The sequence below is a fragment of the Staurois parvus genome, unplaced genomic scaffold (assembly GCF_062004578.1).
Source record: "Staurois parvus isolate SC_StPar_1 unplaced genomic scaffold, SC_StPar_1.0 ptg000172l, whole genome shotgun sequence".
NCBI lineage: Eukaryota > Metazoa > Chordata > Amphibia > Anura > Ranidae > Staurois > Staurois parvus.
In genome coordinates, this window is record NW_028317968.1 from 7,267,077 (window position 1) to 7,287,358 (window position 20,282).

General features: G+C 40.1%; 1 protein-coding gene across 8 annotated transcripts in view; it reads left to right on the plus strand.

The window, feature by feature from the left end:
* The window catches only part of BCAS3 (BCAS3 microtubule associated cell migration factor), a 1,369,778-nt gene that overhangs the window by 659,785 nt on the left and 689,711 nt on the right, over nucleotides 1-20,282 (plus strand). For all 8 annotated transcript variants that reach the window (XM_089676635.1, XM_089676630.1, XM_089676633.1 and 5 more), the window contains one exon: nucleotides 6,411-6,511. In XM_089676635.1, coding sequence (XP_089532761.1) covers nucleotides 6,411-6,511 — 101 coding nt within the window. The remainder of the gene's footprint in view (nucleotides 1-6,410; nucleotides 6,512-20,282) is intronic.

Below are 20,282 nucleotides of genomic sequence, written 5' to 3' on the forward strand. Positions count from 1 at the left end.
TTTTTTAATTTAATGACAAAAAAAAAAAAAAAATATATATATATATTTATACACACACACAAAGCTATCATGTATAGATAGATAGATAGATAGATAGATAGAATGTTCCCTGTCATACTATAGAATTACAGAACTAACTTTTTTTCAAGAGAATTCCATAAATCATATTTTTGTTAGCAGAACCATCACTTACAGTTATTATCATTAGCCCCTAATTTATATCTGCATTAACGTGATTGTCTATCAAAGCGGCAATGTTCCATTGGTTTTCTAATAAAAGTTAGTCTAGATTGAGATGGCCTTTAATAAGTGGCCAGACCTAACTGCACCAAACAGAAATCAATTTAGAAATATTATTCCAGGGCCTTTTTTAGGACAATTTAAAGTATTTTGACATTGATTTTCAGGATGCTTTGTCCTGCAGCCGTGGTTATTCCTGTATTGGTGTAATCAATAAGAACGATACAGAACAATTTACAAGGAACTTTCCTTAATTAAAATGACCTCATATTGGACAGAGCTGTCATTTTTCAGAAAGAAGGACCATAAAGGAATTTTGTACAGTATGTCCATCATCCATTAATATACTAGATTTTTTCATAATAAAAGTTTCAGTGATTTCTTTGCCTACTTGATACAAAACACAGAGTTTAACCAGTTAGTGAGTAGATAATATAAAACTTGTGTAAATTGATATTTAGCTACGTTTTAGCAACAGGGATACTATATGTATTCTGTCTTTTATATGGCACAAATATAATATTATTAAAATTAAATTGGGAACCCAAAGGTGTAAAATGATTAATACATATTTGAAAAAAGGCAACAGAGTGGCTGAAAGGTCATATTGCCTTGCAGAGTTAGGCTTTAGAGCAGGGTTTCTCAACCAGGGTTCCATGGAACCCTAGTTTTCCTCCAGAGGCTACTAGGGGTTCCTTGAGCAATGAGAAATTTCTCCCTCTCAGGTAAGTTCCCACTGACACCATTGATCCTTATAACTATCTGTAAGGTGGAAATTCGTCCCAATGACCACAAGTGTAAGGAGCATTCTTTTTTCTGACGATAAGACTAATGTATCATGAGTTGTAGATATAGTCATTTTGAGCAAGGGTCCCCTGCGATTGGAAAGGTATTTTAAGGGTTCCTTTGTGTTGAAAAGTTTGAGAAAGGCTACGTTAGAGTATTGTGGAACTTCACTATTTTCTTTCTATAATTCAGAAATCTTACTGGTAGATCCATTAACTTTTGCCTAAATTGTCCGTAGGACAAGGTTTCCTAGTATCTTCAAATGATCTATACTCTGTTATAACGAGTGAACAACTAATCTTAATAACTTTTAAATGTTTGAATCAAATCATTTACAGTGTACGAATCACAAGTTCATGTGCAAACATAGATGGTCATACAAAGTCCATTTATTTAACAAGAAAGGACTTTTTTAGAATTTCCTGGCAGTGATTAGCACGGGCAGCTCCCAGCTGTTAAAGCAGACTCTCTGCTTTGACACCAAATTGCTTCAGCAAAGCTCTCTAGAGAAGAGTGGTTACTATTCACCTTTGTTTGTATTTTGTTTGAATACTAAAGCAACAAAACCAGCATCTGGTCAATGATGGTAGTTTTTCTTCCATAAACTGTTAGTTCACATTTACTGAAAAAATGCAAAAGTGAACTAACACCGTACACTTTGGGCATCAACCCCCCTCTCCAGTTCCTGCTGTACTTACCTTCGGGGATGCTGAGCTGTCAGTGCCCATGCAGACAGTCCAGTGGTCCAGGGATTTAAGATCCCTGTTATTGTCTCTTCTCTCTGTGTGGCGCTTCTGGGATAGATCAGAGCCATTCTGATTGCTCAGCGAGTAACAGAGCATCACACAGAGAGGAGGGAGAAGATCAGGGATTTCAGATCCCTGGAGTGCTGGACTGGCTGTGTAGGCACTGACAGCTCAGCATCCCTGGAGGTAAGTTTAATGGGGACTCAGGGGATGGGCAGGTTGCATGGTATTAGTTCACTTTTACATTTTTCTGTAAAGGTGAACTAAACTAACACTTCAAGCCTTCTGCTGGAAGGCTGAAATAAACTCTGGACAGGTCATAACAAGCAGTACATGCCAGATCTGGAATTTCTCATTTTGCAGATTGAGCCACTCTTCTGTAATTATCAGTCACTTGTCCCTAAATTTCATAGAAAAAAACGGAAATTTGCTGTTTGACTACATTCCACCTACATGATGTCTTTTGAAAGAATGCTTCTTCAAAAGTAAACCCTTGTCAAGAGTAGAGAATTAAAGATGAACACATAGCCAAATGGTATCTGCGGTAAGGTGCTTATAAGTTTCAAGGGCTGCAAAATGTACTTAGGAGGCTACAGAATTTAATCCTGTAACTGTAGCAGTCTGTCCTAAAAAAAAATGTTTGAGGAATTATTAATTTGAGTAACATTGATGAGTCCTAAATAAAAGTGGACTTCTGGCTTTTTTGGAAATTAACTTTAAAGTGTTACTAAACCCAGAACCCCACATTCACTATATCTGTTCTCCCACAGTACGCAGAACTGCGTAACTGCTAAATATCTTTTCTCATCAGCAGTTAGAGCAGTCTTGTGACTATCAGTGTCCAGCAGAGTACTGGCTAAAGCTTGTAGAAGGAGTTTACATTCTGCTCTAGGAAGATGCAGGACCCCTGACCTCTGTTTGGACAGTGCTGATTGGCCTTGTGCTGACCACATGCACTCTCTAGAATTACACACCAAACTGAGCATGTGCAGAGTGACGCAACACAATATGTCTTATCAGGAGATAATAGGGGGATATTGGAAGAAGGGGGGGATCAGAGAAATCAGGATCAAACAGCATTTTTACACAATGCAGAGGATTAACCCCTTACAGTGGAGATCGAAAGTTTGGGCACCCCAGCTAAACATTTGTATTAATGTGCATAAAGAAGCCAAGGAAAGATGGAAACATCTCCAAAAGGCATAAAATTACAGATTAGACATTCTTATAATATGTCAACAAAAGTTAGATTTTATTTCCATCATTTACACTTTCAAAATAACAGAAAACAAAAAAATGGCATCAGCAAAAGTTTGGGCACCCTGCAGAATTTATAGCATGCACTGCCCCCTTTGCCAAGCTGAGACCTGCCAGTGTCATGGATTGTTCTCAATCATCGTCTGGGAAGACCAGGTGATGTCAATCTCAAAGGTTTTAAATGCCCAGACTCATCGGACCTTACCCCAGCAATCAGCACCATGGGTTCTTCTAAGCAGTTGTCTAGAAAACTGAAACTGAAAATAGTTGACGCTCACAAAGCTGGAGAAGTCTATAAGAAGATAGCAAAGCGTTTTCAGATGTCAATATCCTCTGTTCGGAATGTAATTAAGAAATGGCAGTCATCAGGAACAGTGGAAGTTAAAGCAAGATCTGGAAGACCAAGAAAAATATCAGACAGAACAGCTCGCAGGATTGTGAGAAAAACAATTCAAAACCCACGTTTGACTGCACGATCCCTCCAGAAAGATCTGGCAGACACTGGAGTTGTGGTACACTATTCCACTATAAAGAGATACTTGTACAAATATGGTCTTCATGGAAGAGTCATCAGAAGAAAACCTCTTCTACGGCCTCACCACAAAAATCATCGTTTGAACTTTGCAAATGAACATATAGACAAGCCTGATGCATTTTGGAAACAAGTTCTGTGGACCGATGAGGTTAAAATTGAACATTTTGGCCGGAATGAGCAAAGGTACGTTTGGAGAAGAAGGGGCACAGAATTTAACGAAAAGAACCTCTGTCCAACTGTTAAGCATGGGGTTGGATCAATCATGCTTTGGGGTTGTGTTGCAGCCAGTGGCCCAGGGAACATCTCACGAGTAGAAAGAAAAATGGATTCAATAAAATTTCAGCAAATTTTGGATGGTAACTTGATGCCACCTGTGAAAAAGCTGAAGTTAAAGAGAGGATGGTTTCTACAAATGGATAATGATCCTAAACACACCTCGAAATCCACGGGGGATTACATCAAGAGGCGTAAACGGAAGGTTTTGCCACGGACTTCACAATCTCCTGACCTCAACATCATTGAAAATCTATGGATAGACCTTAAAAGAGCAGTGCGTGACAGACAGCCCAGAAATCTCAAAGAACTAGAAGACTTTTGTAAGGAAGAATGGGCAAAGATACCTCAAACAAGAATTGAAAGACTCTTGGCTGGCTACAAAAAGCGTTTACAAGCTGTAATACTTGCCAAAGGGGGCAGTGCATGCTATAAATTCTGCAGGGTGCCCAAACTTTTGCAGACGCCATTTTTTTGTTTTCTGTTATTTTGAAAGTGTAATTGATGGAAATAAAATCTAACTTTTGTTGACATATTATAAGAATGTCTAATCTGTAATTTGATGCCTTTTGGAGATTTTTCCATCTTTCCTTGGCTTCTTTATGCACATTAATACAAATTTTTAGCTGGGGTGCCCAAACTTTCGATCCCCACTGTAGGTTCCACAGTGAGTTTAACAAGCATTCTTTACTGCATATACGGACTGATGTTACTGTTGTGGGTTTAGTACAACTTAAACATTTTTTTTGAGTTAAGTTCTGAATGTTGTATGCGAGCCACCCTGGAGTACACATATACACATATTTATATATGAGGCTCAACTGGTAGTGGCAGCATAAGACAGGGACGCCCAGAAACATCCCAAGCAGGTTTGGCCTCCAATTGTATCCAGCAAGGCAGTAAACAGACCCAGTTCAATGCTGGATGGCTTTGTGCAGCAGCTTCATAGCAAAAAAAAAAAATCTAAATATCTGCTTGTCTGAACCAGTAACTTGTGTTAATTCCTGACTAACAGGATGCCCCTAGTTGGTTCCTCAAAACAGATAACATATTTTTTACCATTCTGTCCATAGTCAGACTTTCACCCAGCAGGTTCTCACATAGCAGAAAGAGAGAGAGCCCTTGAGCCTTATTCAGCTCACATATATTATTATTACTATTATTATTATTCAGGATTTATATAGCGCCAACAGTTTGCTCAGTGCTTTACAATATAACGGGAGACAATACAGCAATAATATAATTCAATACAAGAGGGTTAGGAGGGCCCTGTTCCTTGGAGCTTACAATCTAAGAGGGAGTGGCTAGTGGTACAAAATATATATAAATATATCCTCGGGCCCCTTCTCTTCTCCATCTACAACTACAACTCCATCTTGGCCAACTCATACACTCTCACAGCTTCAACTACCACCTCTATGCCGATGACACATAAATCTATCTCTCAACCCCTCGCTGCACCCCCGAAATCTCCGCCCGATTTACAAACCTACTAAACGACATATCAGACTGGATGTCGCTCCACTTCCTTAAACTGAACCTCTCCAAAACTGAGCTCCTAGTCTTCCCCCCAGCCCACACACCACCCCCCCGCTGACTTCTCCATCACGTCCAACAATGCCACTATCAGGCCCTCCCCACAGGCCAGAGTACTTGGTGTCATTCTGGACTCCAACCTATCCTTCCAGCCCCAAGTCCAATCACTAACAAACTCATGCAGAATCCACCTCCGCAACAACGCCAAAATCCGCACGTTCCTAACCCCAGAAACCACTAAACAGCTCATCCACTCCCTCATCGTATCACGACTCGATTACTGCAACTCCCTCCTCACTGGCCTGCACCACCACAGGCTATCCCCGCTTCAGTGAATCCTGAATACGGCAGCCAGACTCATCCACCTTCTCCAGGGCATCACCCATCCTCTGGAACTCCATACCCCAATCCATCAGACTATCACCTACTCTCCTCTCATTTAGGCGCACCCTGAAAACCCACCTCTTCAGGGAAGCCTACCCCAACCCCTGCTAATTGCTGATCTCCTCCACTCTTCCTTCCACTCCATCCCCCACAGCTATCTCCTCCTGTACCACTATCCCCTCCCTCCTAGATTGTAAGCTCCAAGGAGCAGGGCCCTCGAACCCCTCGTGTATCACATTGTATTGTTGTGGTACTGTCGCATGTTCTGTCTCCCTTTGTAATGTACAGTGCTGAGCGAACTGTTGGCGCTTTATAAATACTGTATAATAATAATAAAGGAATGGATACATCTGACTAATTAGTGAGGTCTGTATAACAGGTAAAACGTAGATTTAGGACGTGAGGTTTTATTTCACCTAGAGCTTGACAAAACCTACTGACCTGAGGACCCAGCATAGAATGTATTAATTTGTTTCTTTTATAACAGATGCAAATCCTTGAGCACCTTACCATGTGTAGGTGATAAACCCAAGTGACACATGTACACCATCCAGATCCACACATATATATCCTGATGTAAAACCTCTTCTGTTCCATCTTAAATTCCTTTCTTTAGTTTGGTTAACCTAAGTCTATTTGTTGCAATTTCATAGGACTCCACAATGGAATGAGCTACAACCACCTTTCAATGCAAATCATCCCTTGCTGCTGGCATCTGATGTGGTGCAGTATTATCAATACCTTCTGGCTGGATGTGAGTATACTGTGTGGTTCAAAATAGAACTATGGCCTCTCGGTACTGTTTTCTCCGCAAATTCCCACAAATACCTGTTGAGCCTACTAGTAAGGTCCACCTAATGCTTCCTTTGATGGTGTTGCAATGATGCTGCATTACTACTGAATTCAGAGCAGAGTTGCACCATCATGTAAACTGTGTCTGCTTGTCCTACATTGGGTTGGGGCTATCAGCAGTGTCACTGCTGATTCACAAGCCTGTAGCTTGTCAATCAGCACCTTGCCACACCTAGTCCTGCCCACTGTTTTCTGGACTGATAGCACTGCCTTGAAACTTTACCCACTGTGAGCTGCAGTGCTTGGGACGGGGAGCGTGTGAGACATAAAAGAGAGAGGATTTGGCTTAGCCAGGATAAAAATAAAGTTCTTTTGTGTACTTTATTAGAATTGTGCATCCCATAGTAACTGGATTTGTAACTTGTTTAGACTGTTATACAGGAGCCTTTAGCTGTGCTTTATTATTAAATATACTTCTTATGTGTTTCTTGTGTGTGGTGCATATGGTGGCACTTGGCTTCACATTTGGTGAGACTTGGCAAGGTTAAGAATTTATGTTCAGGAGGTAGGGTATTTTTGCTTGAATCTAAAGTGCTTTTAGCAGGAAACAGTGGAAGGGGTTTGATTTATCTATGTCACAAGAAGTATCACCTTCTGTGGGCTATTATGGAAGATGTTCTAAATGGCTTGGTAACATTAATTTACATTTCAGTTTTTAATAGTATTTGCTGCATTTAGACGTTAGGTAACAATATTGAAATATTGTTACATATTAATTCAGGGGCCAATTTAATACACACAGTGCAGGAAATTGCAGTGAGTATGCCATGCTGCACCTGTATTTTACATTTTTACTGGTAAATTACTAGAGCAGCGTGGAGCTTGTAGTATCATTTTCCTCTACATTATTATGCTGCGAACACTGCTAGATGGGATAAATATTCAAAATTCCTTCTGAATAGCTGAGAGATATTTCTTTGATAAGGAGCGAAAGAGATGAATGGAGCAGAATGACTCTAGGATCAATTTGCATTGTGTGTTATGTCTACTATGTGATCTGGATTCAAAAGAAGCAGGATGGTGCCCGAGATTGTTTTTTCTTCCTCATATAAGAGTAAGGTCTCTTGCACACAGACATATTTATTTACTGATGCTTATATGCATGATCTTTCTGGCAGAAAGATCCTGAGTAAAAAAAACATGTTTTGCTCTGTAAACACCTTGTGTATATACACTTATAGGCTTGCAAACATACATATGCATATATACATGTGTTAGACTCCATTCTCATGGCCATTAAAAAGCACATTTAAAAGTGTTTTTTTATTACAAATCTACATGTAGGTTTATTGATTTCAAAAGGAGCATGCACAAACGTGCATAGACATGTGTTGTGTTCAGATCCGTAACCAAAAATTTTGTCTGATGACATGTCATTTATGTGCTTACTCACGTAAACATGATACATATACATAGATGCAAAAAGTGCATTCCTGTATTGGAAAAACTGCAGGGTCATTTGAACTACAATTTTGCGCATTAAAAAAAAATCTCTAAAATTTGTGAACCTTGGATCGAATATGCTTTTCTCTTATTACACCTGGCTAGTACTGGCCGCTTATGACTGCTGGTGCTGTAGTCCCAAGTCCATGGTCCCCCCACTCCTCCCTCCTTCCCCCTCACTGTCTATGTCTCTATGTCTGCCTTTCCTTCTGTTTTTTCCTCATCTTACCTTAGGGGTCCCTGGTTCATATGGCACTATGTTTTGGGGTTCCTCGTTTGGGCTCCCCAATTACTTGATATATTTCTTTATGATTTTTTTGTGTTTTGTATTACTGGAAGCTGCTTTCTTAGCCCCTGCGTGTGCGATTTTGTTGCTAATAAAAGTGATTGAACCAGAAAAAAAAACATATCTAAAGAAAATAATTTTACTGATCATCTTTGAAGGAACTTTTGTTCCAGAAGAACCTTGCCTGTATGATCAGTAACATTTTTATGGCTGAGTGATTGGAGCCTAAAATTCCCCATCCTCTTTTAGTTGTCAGTGTTGCAATTTTTGCATATACACTCATATACACTTGCATATAAACATATTTACATGCGTATGAACATAAAGTACTACATTCAAATGTAAAATGTTCTATTTTTATTTTACAGCTCTGAACTCAACTCATTGCTGCATTGCTGATCTTTATGTAGCTGTGTGCATTGTTCATAGACATTAATGCACCTGTTTTCAATTCAGTAAAAAATAGGGTGTTTTTCCTCCCCCTTGATTGTACTATTAAAAAATAAAATACAGGCACAGGAAAAATATTGTTTCACTTTAAATAGTAATTACTGAACTAGATGTATATTTCCTAGTAAGGTGGCACTATTATCTGCTTTGGGAAGTCATTTCAATAGCAGTTTTCACTATAAAAGACCTGAATCCAAACTTCATGTAAATAATATATTTAAATTTTCACTAATAATGGGGGCCCAGGTGGGACAGCGGCCATAAATCCGCACGTTCCTAACTCCAGAAACCACTAAACAGCTCATCCACTCCCTCATCATATCACAACTCGACTACTGCAACTCCCTCCTCACTGGCCTGCCTCGCCGCTGGCTATCCCCGCTTCAGTCAATCCTGAATACGGCTGCCAGACTCATTCACCTTTCCAACCGCTCCGTCTCCGCCACCCCCCTCTGCCAATCCCTCCACTGGCTTCCGGTTGCGCAACAGATCAAATTCAAAATCCTAACGCTGACGTACAAAGCTGTCCACCATACTGCCCCGAACTACATCACCGACCTAATATCCAAGTACCGCCCAGCACGCACACTCCGCTCCTCACAAGACCTCCTCCTCTCTAGTTCCCTGGTCTCCTCCTCCCACGCCCGCCTCCAGGACTTCTCCAGGGTGTCACCCATCCTCTGGAACTCCCTGCCCCAACCCATCAGATTATCACCTACCCTCCTCTCCTTTAGGCGCACCCTGAAAACCCATCTCTTCAGGGAAACCTACCCCACCCCCTGCTAACTTGCCGACCTCCTCCACTCTTCCTACCACTCCATCCCCCACAGCTATCTCCTCCTGTGCCACCATCCCCTCCCTCCTAGATTGTAAACTCGAAAGAGCAGGGCCCTCAATCCCCTCATGTTTTGCATTGTATTGGTATTGTTCTGTCACATGTTCTGTCCCCCATTGTAATGTACAGCACTGAGCGAACTATTGGCGCTTTATAAATACTGTATAATAATAATAATAATGTGGCATCAACATAGAGGCGGTACATCGTATATAGAAGTGAGCCGTTCACACTGCACAGTTACACATTACTTTGAGGCTCCTATACTGTGAAACACTCTTCCCATGACACCATACACCTTTTAGTCCTGAATGCAGCATTCCAAGGGGGCACCGATGTGCCTGCACCCCTCTTCACCAACCTGGCTTACTTGTCACCTCACTCCCAGAGACAGAGTAGAAGTCCTGCCATGCACTAAGCGCAGACCTCTATGTGTGCATGATTTAACTCCTTTAGCTCACTACCTGCGGTCTGTGGCATCTCTGTACCGTGTATTCATTTCCAAATGCGCCAGGGGCACCAACCACTAGAGAGAGAGTCAGAGCATTGATCCCCTCACTACCAGAGAACCCATCACCCATGCCTGGTACCACTCTTCCACTGGCTGACTGGTATAGCATTCCTACCAGTCCTTGTTACCCATAATAATCGCATGTTAAACATGACATCCCACCAACTCCACTGTATGGTTAACCCTTTGTGGTAGTCCTCTAGTTTTACTTCTTCATGCCTGTGTGTGTTTTACAGGCCCTGTTCTTTTGCATATGCCATATACCTTCATGCACCCCTTTGTAGTTATTTTCAGACCAGGCATGGATCAGTCCATCTCTAACTATCTAATGCACGCTGCTCAGCACATACCTTGCCCAAGATAAGAGTCCTACAAGTCCATGATTGATAGTGTCATGGCTCCAGGTAAAGGTTCCCAAAGGGGTGACCCATTAGCAGGGAATCACGTGCTCTGTTGAAGACTACATTGCTCAGTAGGTCCTTTCCTCTTTTCCCATGTGGGTGCTCCCGACCTTCCCTTTTATTTATAGGTCCACAGCAGAGAGCAGGACTCAAAAATAGACACAGGTAACCCCTTCCCATCCTGAGCAGTCTAAGCTATCTACATTTCTAGACAGTGCAATTGATACAACAGCAGTAATATATTCCCCGTAAGCACCTGCTTACACATTTTTGGATTTCTCATTACTTTCTGTCCCAGTGACAATGGTCATCAAGATGAATAGAGGGGGCAAGTCTTTGCATTGGGAACATGGACAGCACTAAAAATATATAAGAGGTCTTAACCCTCACCTCTCTATAGTACAGTAAAGTAACAATACAGTAATGCATTTAATACTGTAATAAAACACAGGAGCAAATACACTTAAAATTCCAAAAAACACATTTAAAACACATCACAGTGCATGAAAAAAACATTTGTTTAAAACATCTTTTTAAGTATGCTTTTTGAAGCATAAGCATAAAGTAGTTGCTTTCATTTTAATCTTCATTAAAAGTCATGTGCCAGTATCTGAAAGTTCCAAATCTCAACAGGAAAATGTGACTCAGGAAGGTAATACCGGCGCCAGGTTAAAGCTGGTGGCTTTACCTGTCCTTAGGAGTTTCATGCAAACTAAAACCTCTAGTAACACATGAGGCTCAACATGGCTTCTTATGGCTTTTTGCTGCTGGAATATTACAGGCCAAGTGGTATTTCTGCCATCCAGGAATATGTGAATAGTCCTATATTTCTCCATTTGCAGCTGCTGTCAAATGATTTCCTAATCTGGCAACGTGCTTTTCTAAAACTTGGAAGTACCTAGGAAGCTGTAAATCGGTAACGGAATTATTTCAGCACATTTCAAAGGATATATTCCTGATTCCTATTTGATGATTGCTTTTGGTTGTACATTGGCCTTCCGTGTTTACACAAAAGAATATTTGTCTTGTGATTTATCTTAGCTGTAAATTTAAAAATTTTTTTTTTATAATCTTTGAATTTTTGATGCCATTCACATCTGGGCACTTTGATCTTGTTTATGTGTAATATCTGATGTATAAACCCAAGAATAAAAGCAGAATAAAATGCATTAATATATTAACCATTTCCACACCCAAGTGGTGATTTAAAGTGGACTTTTCAGTACATTTACAGGTCTGCATACATAATTTCCTGAGATGTCAACATATACAACAGTAGCATAGTTTAAAATAAAAGTCTTTTGTAACAATTTTTTGTAACCGCTTGTAAAAAAAAAAAAAAAAAGCTCCTTTTGTAATTAGAACTTTGCATCGCTGAGATGATGTCGTCAGTCTACTATAGCAAGGAAATAGCATTCTCTCCCTCAGTAAGTCTTCTTGTCTGTGTCAGCTCAACTGTATGTTCAAAACCAACCCAGGTTCAGAAACTGAGACACAATTTTTTATCAGTTACAGCTGAACAGCTATAGAACATTTTATTGAGATTGGAGTTCTTGAAATGTAATTGTTTCAAAATAAAATTGTACTAAGGCATATGATAGTGACAAGCAAAAAATCTGTGCGATGGACTGTCAGGGCATTCTCTGTTGGCCAAAACACTGCCTAAACTATCAGGATCACTGACTTAAGTTTTAATATATTTTTTCCATGGTTGTGTTATTCCCAGTATAGTCTATTCTCTTCATTTCATAACTTTTCTCTTGGTTTCGATGCTTCCAGTAGTGTATATTTATGTTAAATATTTCAGCCATAAAAGCCATCTTTGACCAGGGTCAAAGAAATCTGCCTTGAGGCCTTCAGAATCAACAATGCAGGTGCCTGTAGCTTACAGTAATTTGCAATGAAACTAGCTTTAATCAGATTTTGAGTTGGCGACACCAGGGCCATCTACTGTGGTGTATTTAGGTTTGATGCTGCCATAGACAACACAAAAATCAGCGCCTCCCACAGAGAGAGCCTGACCTTAACCAACAACACCCATGGCTCCCACCCGAGAGAGCCTTCCACTACCACTGCCCCCCATACACCATCACCCATGGCGAGAGAGAGAAAGACACTCACTTTCACAGCTCCAGACATCCTCGGGAACAAGAGACGAGCTGTGCATACACCTTCATGAGACCCACAACCTCTCTCGGAACCCACCAGGTCCCCATGCTGCGTGTGTCCCTTATTCTGTCTTTTCTTCCGAGGGGCAGTGCTGCCCCCTCTGAAAAATGCCACCCTAGGCAAATGCCTTGTTTGCCTTGTGGTAAATGCACCCCTGGCCATCTATCCAAAAATTGCTGGAATAATTTAGGAAGGAAATGCACAGCCCACCACTGGATCTGTGCACATACTTGTCTCATTTTGACGTTTAGTACCTGCCTTCTGGGTGTTGTGCTTTGATGTCTCCAGTTGAAAAATGAAAAATAATGGTGGAATTCTGCATGTGACATTTACACTTAATATGGAGAGAAGGGTGGGAGCTGTGGTCCTGTCCTTCTCAGATGGCTGACTGAGCAGAGAGCAGAGTTTCAGTATTTGTAAGATAGTGGCACTCAAGTACAGGGGCCACCAAAATCACATAAACATTGACTGTTCCTAGGGGTAGATAGGGGTAGATAGATTATAATGAAAACCTACAAGACGAAAGAGAGGGCTTGAAAGAGTCCTTTGCACTATCCTGCTGAATGCAAGGGACCCATCACCAGTTTACTAACTCAAAGCTGCTGGAAGCTCAGTTACAGAGAATTATGGGATTTAAACATACATGCTCCCCTAGGTGGATGCAGCATCGGTCTAATGCTGCATTTGTCCCCTGATGGCTCTAGACCTAGAACTGAGTGATCAAAGACAGCTAAACTATGTCAGTTACTGGCTCTCTTCTCCGCCCCTCCAGCACTCACTCGAGCTCCAGACTGTGGAGGGGGCAGGAGCTGGCTGGCTCAGGCTCTCAGCAGTGTGCTGAGAGGCTCAGCCAGCTACCAGCCTAGGCATCTGGGCAAATTTGGAAACTAAAGTTGGGCTCTCTCCAGAGCTTGGACTGGCTGAGTGACTTCAGTTGACAGCCGACTTTAACCCACTGTCAGTTGAATACAAGTCACAGGAGTGCAGAATGAAGTGCATACCTGTGACCCACAGGAGAAGTAGGGCCAAAAGAGCTTTATGAATGATTTGTCATGGGTTACTGAACAGCACATATTTATTATACGTCTGATTAAATAAATCAAGTGGCTTTTTATGTTTTAGTAAACAATTCCCAGTTACACGCAAGCAAAGCTGAGAGACACTTGTTTGAACTTTTCACAGGCATTACATGTACACAGCGTGTAGTCTGTGTGTTTACCTGTGGTACAGTTATTGGATGACATTAGCAGAAAGTTATGGTTCGATACAATATCACTCCCCCAAATAAGGTTAATTGCTAGCAAATGGCTAAATGGGATTTTAAGGTGAATGCTGCAGCTGTCTGCCATGTTAGCGGTAAAAGGATTTGTGGCGCCATTTCAGGGTCACTATTTGTATCTGTCTATCACAGTAAGGACATGGCAGTTTCTCTCAGTTTCATTCTTTTGTATAGCATTTCTGTCAATTGTTTGGCTCCATTAAGTGTGCAAGGGAAATAAAAGCCTCAATGACCAAGCCACAAGGGGCTGTGTATAAACTCTCTCTTTGTCCACAGCCAGAACATTACATTAGGTCTCATTATCCATTTATAATAAGTGACCTTTGCCCTCTGGGTCATTGAAAAATACTCAGTGTGCTTTTCTAACACTAGGTACCTCCATCAGCAGACTGATGAAACAATGAACCGTCTGCTTGTCTCATTGAAGGGGACACTTAGCAGGTTTTCATAAATATGAGGTTACAAGCCAAGCCCCTTAAGCAAACCCTGGCTCTTTAATCTTTCAAGCATCAACGAAGTTTGAAGATGTTTTTCCTCTCCCATGCTGTTATAATTTTATTCATTCACATATAAATTTCCAGACTTAAAATTACATTTTATTCACTCTTTGACTCTGAAGAACAACTCCAAGTTGTAAAGCTAATAAGAAGCTATTGTATCAAGAGCCATTTTCTAGTGTTTGAGACCTTTGTCCCTAGGGCTGCAATAAGTGGTGCTGCACAGATGTTTGGTTATTTTAAAGGTCATCTGTGACATCTGCTCTGAAATCTTCCGTGCCCTTACATACACCTATACAGGCAGACGACTACAGCCAGCGTGTCACTTTCAGCACAGCATAAGAACACTTCTACTGTGAATATTCCACAAAACAAAACTACATGATTTCTGACCCACTTTCTCACCCATCTGTCCTGTGGTCCCATTTACCTCGACAGCTCAGAACTAACATTTCTTAAAAACTTTGTCAGGCATAATTTTTAACCTCCGCACTGCACCTGCAAGTAATTCATAAAAACCTGTAATATAGAGCCTGCAGTGTCCTGCAATGTGTTCTCTATAACCAGGCTCTCCTCCTTCCAATATTAGTTTTTTCTTTGACTTGGGTCACAGAACACTTTTACAAAGTGCAACGCTGTGCTTTTTAAGCAGTATGGTTGCAATAAGGCCATACCGGTGCTTTACTAGTGGGACACTAATTCTATTGTCTGCAAACAGAACAAATTAGTAATACAGTGAACACAAAAGGATCTTTGAACACCTAAGTAATAAGTATTGTGGTGCATTGAAGTGCATTGCATTTGACATGCGTTACCTTTTAATGCCTATGACTCATGAGTGTAAATAAAGCCTCACTATTTTTATACTATGCACAAAAACATTTTTCTTTAGATATTAGACAAATACCTGAACTCCAGGCAAACAGAAAAATTCACTTATAGGAGCTGTTTTACCTACCAAAGAATCATCTAAACAGTCCTGCCACAAAACACAGCCAGGCTGGTGAACCTTTTTTTAACTGCTTTTAAGACAATGGATGTGCTACACATGCCCACTGAACATTCATTATACTACACAGGATGTGTGTAGCATGTCCAGCCCTTCCACCATGCAGCCAGGAACCCCATCTTATTCCCCAGCAATTCTCAGCTCTGATTAATCAAAGCTACAGTTGATGTATACACAGCTGCTGCTGTAATAAAAAAAAGACTGTTTGTCAACAACTTTGTTATATGGGAAATAAAAAGATACAAAGTAACATTGTTACTTTTGTATCTATTCTGTTTCATTTATTTGCAGATTAAAAAAATGAGCTTTAACCTCTTGGCGCCTGCACCTCCTGGCGCTTAAAGGGGGTTGTGATGCTGGGAGGTAGGGCAGGGTTTAGGGTCATGTGACCACATGATTGAGGTGACGGTGAATGTGTCGGGAGCACGCAGGGTGCATGCTCTCTGCACATCTTTGTTTACATTCGGTATGCAAATATGTGGACCTTTGGTGCCAAGGCCCAGCCGCCGAGAGACTGCATATTTGCATGCACTCAGCACCAAGGAGTTAAAGCTGAACTTCACCCAAAAGGGGAAGTTGCACTTTAAGGCCTCCTCCCTGATCCTCTTTAACATTTGGCACATTCTTTGGGGGGTTGGTTTTGACAGGTACCCACTCGCACTTATGCTCGTATTCATTAGGTGATCCGGGCAGAAGTTCTCCTCCCTCTCCTTACCTGCAGTCTTCTGAGACATGTCATAGGTCGCAGAAGAGTGCTGAACCAATCACAGTGTGCAGCTCGTGCATGCACAGTGGGCAGCCTGCTGTTAAGCTTGTGGAGATAATGACTTGGGTGAGCACAGGGCTGGACCCTGGGACAGGTAAGTGTGTGTTTATTAAAATCAGCAGCTACAGTTCTCTTTTTTCTCCTCTCCCTCTTCTCACAAGAACTGAGGCAATGGTTGGAGACATTAGTTCCTTCTGCTGTCAATGACATGGTGTGAGGAGGAGGCGGAGGTGAGGCAGAATCACGCTGAGTGTGTCTATAGACACACACACAGATCAGCTTAGGATCAGGCTCGCACGTCTGTCCTCATAGCAAGCAGCTTGCTATGATGGCAAACACTGAAGAGGAGGAGCCAAGATCGCCAGCTGGGGATGCCAAAACAGGAGGTTCAGGGCCACTCTGCAATACCACTGCACAGAGCAGGTAAGTATAACATGTTTAATATTTTAGCAGGAACTGTCCAACTTTCCGTAGGTGTGTACCACTGTCTATTCAACAGAAGCCAGTTTAACGACTGGCTTATGTCAAACAGTCTTTCTGGAGAACCAATGACTGCAAGCTTTGATCAGTGCATTCTAGTGGGAGGAGGAATACACTATAGTATTCTGACAAGGGGAGTCCCCTTTGTCAGAATACTATAATGCAGCAGGAGAGATCCCCACATCACATGTTGTTATGTTAATACAGGTATCTGCCTTTTTTTTTTTGTTGCGTTCAACCCACTGGTTGAGCGAAAAAAAAAATGAATATGTTTACCCACTTTTAGTTTTCTCTAATCAGCCCTAATTAACTCCTTATTCTCCTCCATCCAGCTATTTACTTTCTCATTTTCATTTTTGTTAAGTTCTCTTTTATTACCCATTAATATTTAAACTTGTTGCTCATTAAAATTTTTACATATTTACAGTACAATACATTTTTACATTTAAAAAGTATAAAATAAAAAAAAAACAACGCCCCACTTTTTTTTCTTTTGTTCATAATGCTTCATACAAGAATCATAATTTTAGAGTAATTTTAAATAGGACAAATTACAGAATAAAATGTGTGCCATTTATCTACATTAGCACTATTTATTTTTAAACTAACACTAGTAAGAAAAAATAAAAATAAATCAAAAGTGTTTTTTGTTTAGTTTTGTTTAGTTTTGTTAAGTCTTAATGTCTTAAGGTTTTGCAGGGAAAATTTTTTTTGCAAGATAATATCACATAAAGTAAGCCTTGTATGTCTTTTAAAGAACAACATATATTACCTTGCTATCTTAAGTAATGACACAGTTATTGCTGAATAAACAGGTCCATGGAAGAACTGTAAAAATTGATCTGGTCCCTAGGGGGACCACCCACAGGTGTGAGAGGTGATTAAAGTAGTACAAAGGATAAGCATTTTTATCTTAATGCATTCACAGCCTTAAAGTAAAAAAAAAAAAATCCTTGGTATAGGTTAGCCCGCCCCATCCCATCCACTTACACTTACCTGTTCGTGTCACTGCATCTGGGTCCCCCACTATGCATGCTGTTCCCCCAAGCTATACATTATATGTAAAGTATAGATTGTCTGAACTAAAATGAAAAAAAAAAAATTAGTTTAGTGGTTTAGTGTGACTTTAAGTAGTAAAACTTTGTCCCTTCCCTTCATCCTGGCTTGTGACCTGACTAAAGGAGCATCAACTGCTTACCACTCTGCTCACTCTTATCAGCATGCTTCTTATGGACACATACACAACAGGCATACCTCATTGGCTCCCAGTACTGCCCCTCCCTCTCCCAGTATAAGTTCTGTTGTAAAAGAATCTGCTACTCTCTGAGATCACTTATACTAAGCTGCATATAATAATACTACAGTATATAATATACCATATAATAATAATACATGATATATAATTTACTGCGTGTGTGTATATATATATATATATATATATATATATATACACAGTATATATATTTTATATATATATATATATATATATATATATATATATATATTCACAGTGTTCAGCATAAATGAATACACCCCTTTTGAAAAGTAAGATTTAATCAATATCTCAATGAACACAAGAACAATTTCCAAAATGTTGACAAAACTGAGTTTTATAGAACATTTGTTTAGCTCATTACATGAAGGTAAGGTTGATGATATAACTTGGATTACAAAATCTTCAATTTTACTCAAATTAGTTGATGCAAAAATGAATACATCTAGTATTTTGTATGACCTCCATGCTTTGTAAGGACAGCACCATGTCTACTAGGCATGGAATGAACAAGTTGGCGACATATTTCAAGATCATTCTTTTTCCATTCTTCAAGAATGACCTCTTTTACAGCCTGGATGCTGGATGGAGAGTGATGCTCAACTTGTCTCTTTAAAATTTCCCATAGGTTTTTGATTAGGTTCAGAAAAGGAGACATACTTGGCCACTGAATCACTTTCATCCTGTTGTTCAGAAATACAACAGTAGCCTTAGATGTGTGTTTTGGATCATTGTCATGTTGGATAAGTGCATGACGACCAAGGGCACAGAGTGATGGTAGCATTTTCTCTTTCAATATAGAGCAGTACACCTTTGAATTCATGGTACCATCAATGAAATACAGCTCCCCAACACCAGCAGCACTCATGCAGCCCCACAGAAGGGCACTATCACCACCATGTTTACCACCATGTTTTACTGTAGGCACCATGTATTTTTCTTTGTACTCCTCACCTTTGCAACAACATACAGTTTTAAATCCATCAGTTCCAAAAACATTTATCTTGGCCTCATCACTCCAGAGTACAGAGTAGTCTTCTTTTTCAGCATGGGCCTTGGCAAATTCTAGGTGGGCTTTAGGAGAGGCTTCCTTTGTGGACGACACCCATGCATGCCATTCCTCTGCAGTGTATGCCGTATTGTGTCACGGGAAACAATCACCCCAGTTTGGGTTTCTACTCCTTTAGCTAACTGCAGTGAACGTGCATGGTGATTTTCTTCAGTCCTTCTCATCAGAAGATGCTGCTGTCGAGGTGTTAACTTCCGTGGACGATCTGGATGTTTCTTTGAGATGGTTGCAGTTCCAACTTTGTTAAATTTTTGTATCACTTTTGCTACTGTATTCTGACTGATAAGTAAAGCTTTGCTGATCTTCTTGCAGCCTTCACCTTTCTTGTGTAAAGAAATAGTTTTCTTTTCAGGCCTTGTGACATTTCTGTTCCATAGGGTGCCATTGTTGACAGCATGAAATGGGAAGGGGTTTTCTTTGTTACGTAACGCCTTTTAATAATCAATAGTCTGCTGGACACCTGTTTCATGAATAGTTAGACTCACCTGTAATTGAATTCTTGTTAATTAGGACTTTGTTATCTAAAATAGTTTTTGCTCCTAAGACTTTCATTGGGGTGTATTAATTTTTTCAAAATGGTCTAGAATTATTTTGTTAGCAAAATTACTTTTTTATGTGTGCAAATTAATAAACCTTTTTTGCAATCAATAACTCTCATTTGTGGGAGTATTTTGTAGTATTGTGGATGTGGATTCTGAAAGAAAAGTAAAGGTTTTCTGACAAATCTGTTGGGGTGTGCTCATTTATGCTGAATACTGTATATATACATTTAATTTTTTTTTAATGAATCCAGGTTAATTTTAACCACCAGAAGGGTTTCCTTCTTACTGACATTTTTTTTCGTTGGTGTTACATAGCATATTTAAATACATATGTAGTTTAATAACCCTTTTGCTGCTGCTAATGTAACTAGTATGTTGCTGCCAATGCCAACACATAAACAGGATCTCGACCACTTTAAGCAGCTGGGAGTTTTTCTCAGCTGCCATCTATATAGTAGAAGTGGTCTATTCCTAATGTAAATTTATTGTTATAGTAATAAAGTTAGATTTTAAAAAAAGTTTGATAAAACAAATTAAAATAAAATTAAAAGTTACTTGCTCCCAGTGCACCCATATATATGAATGCAAAAGCGTGCATCGATTGTGCATACATATAAAAACCCAATTGTGCTACATTAGGTATTGCTGTGTACATCAGAATGA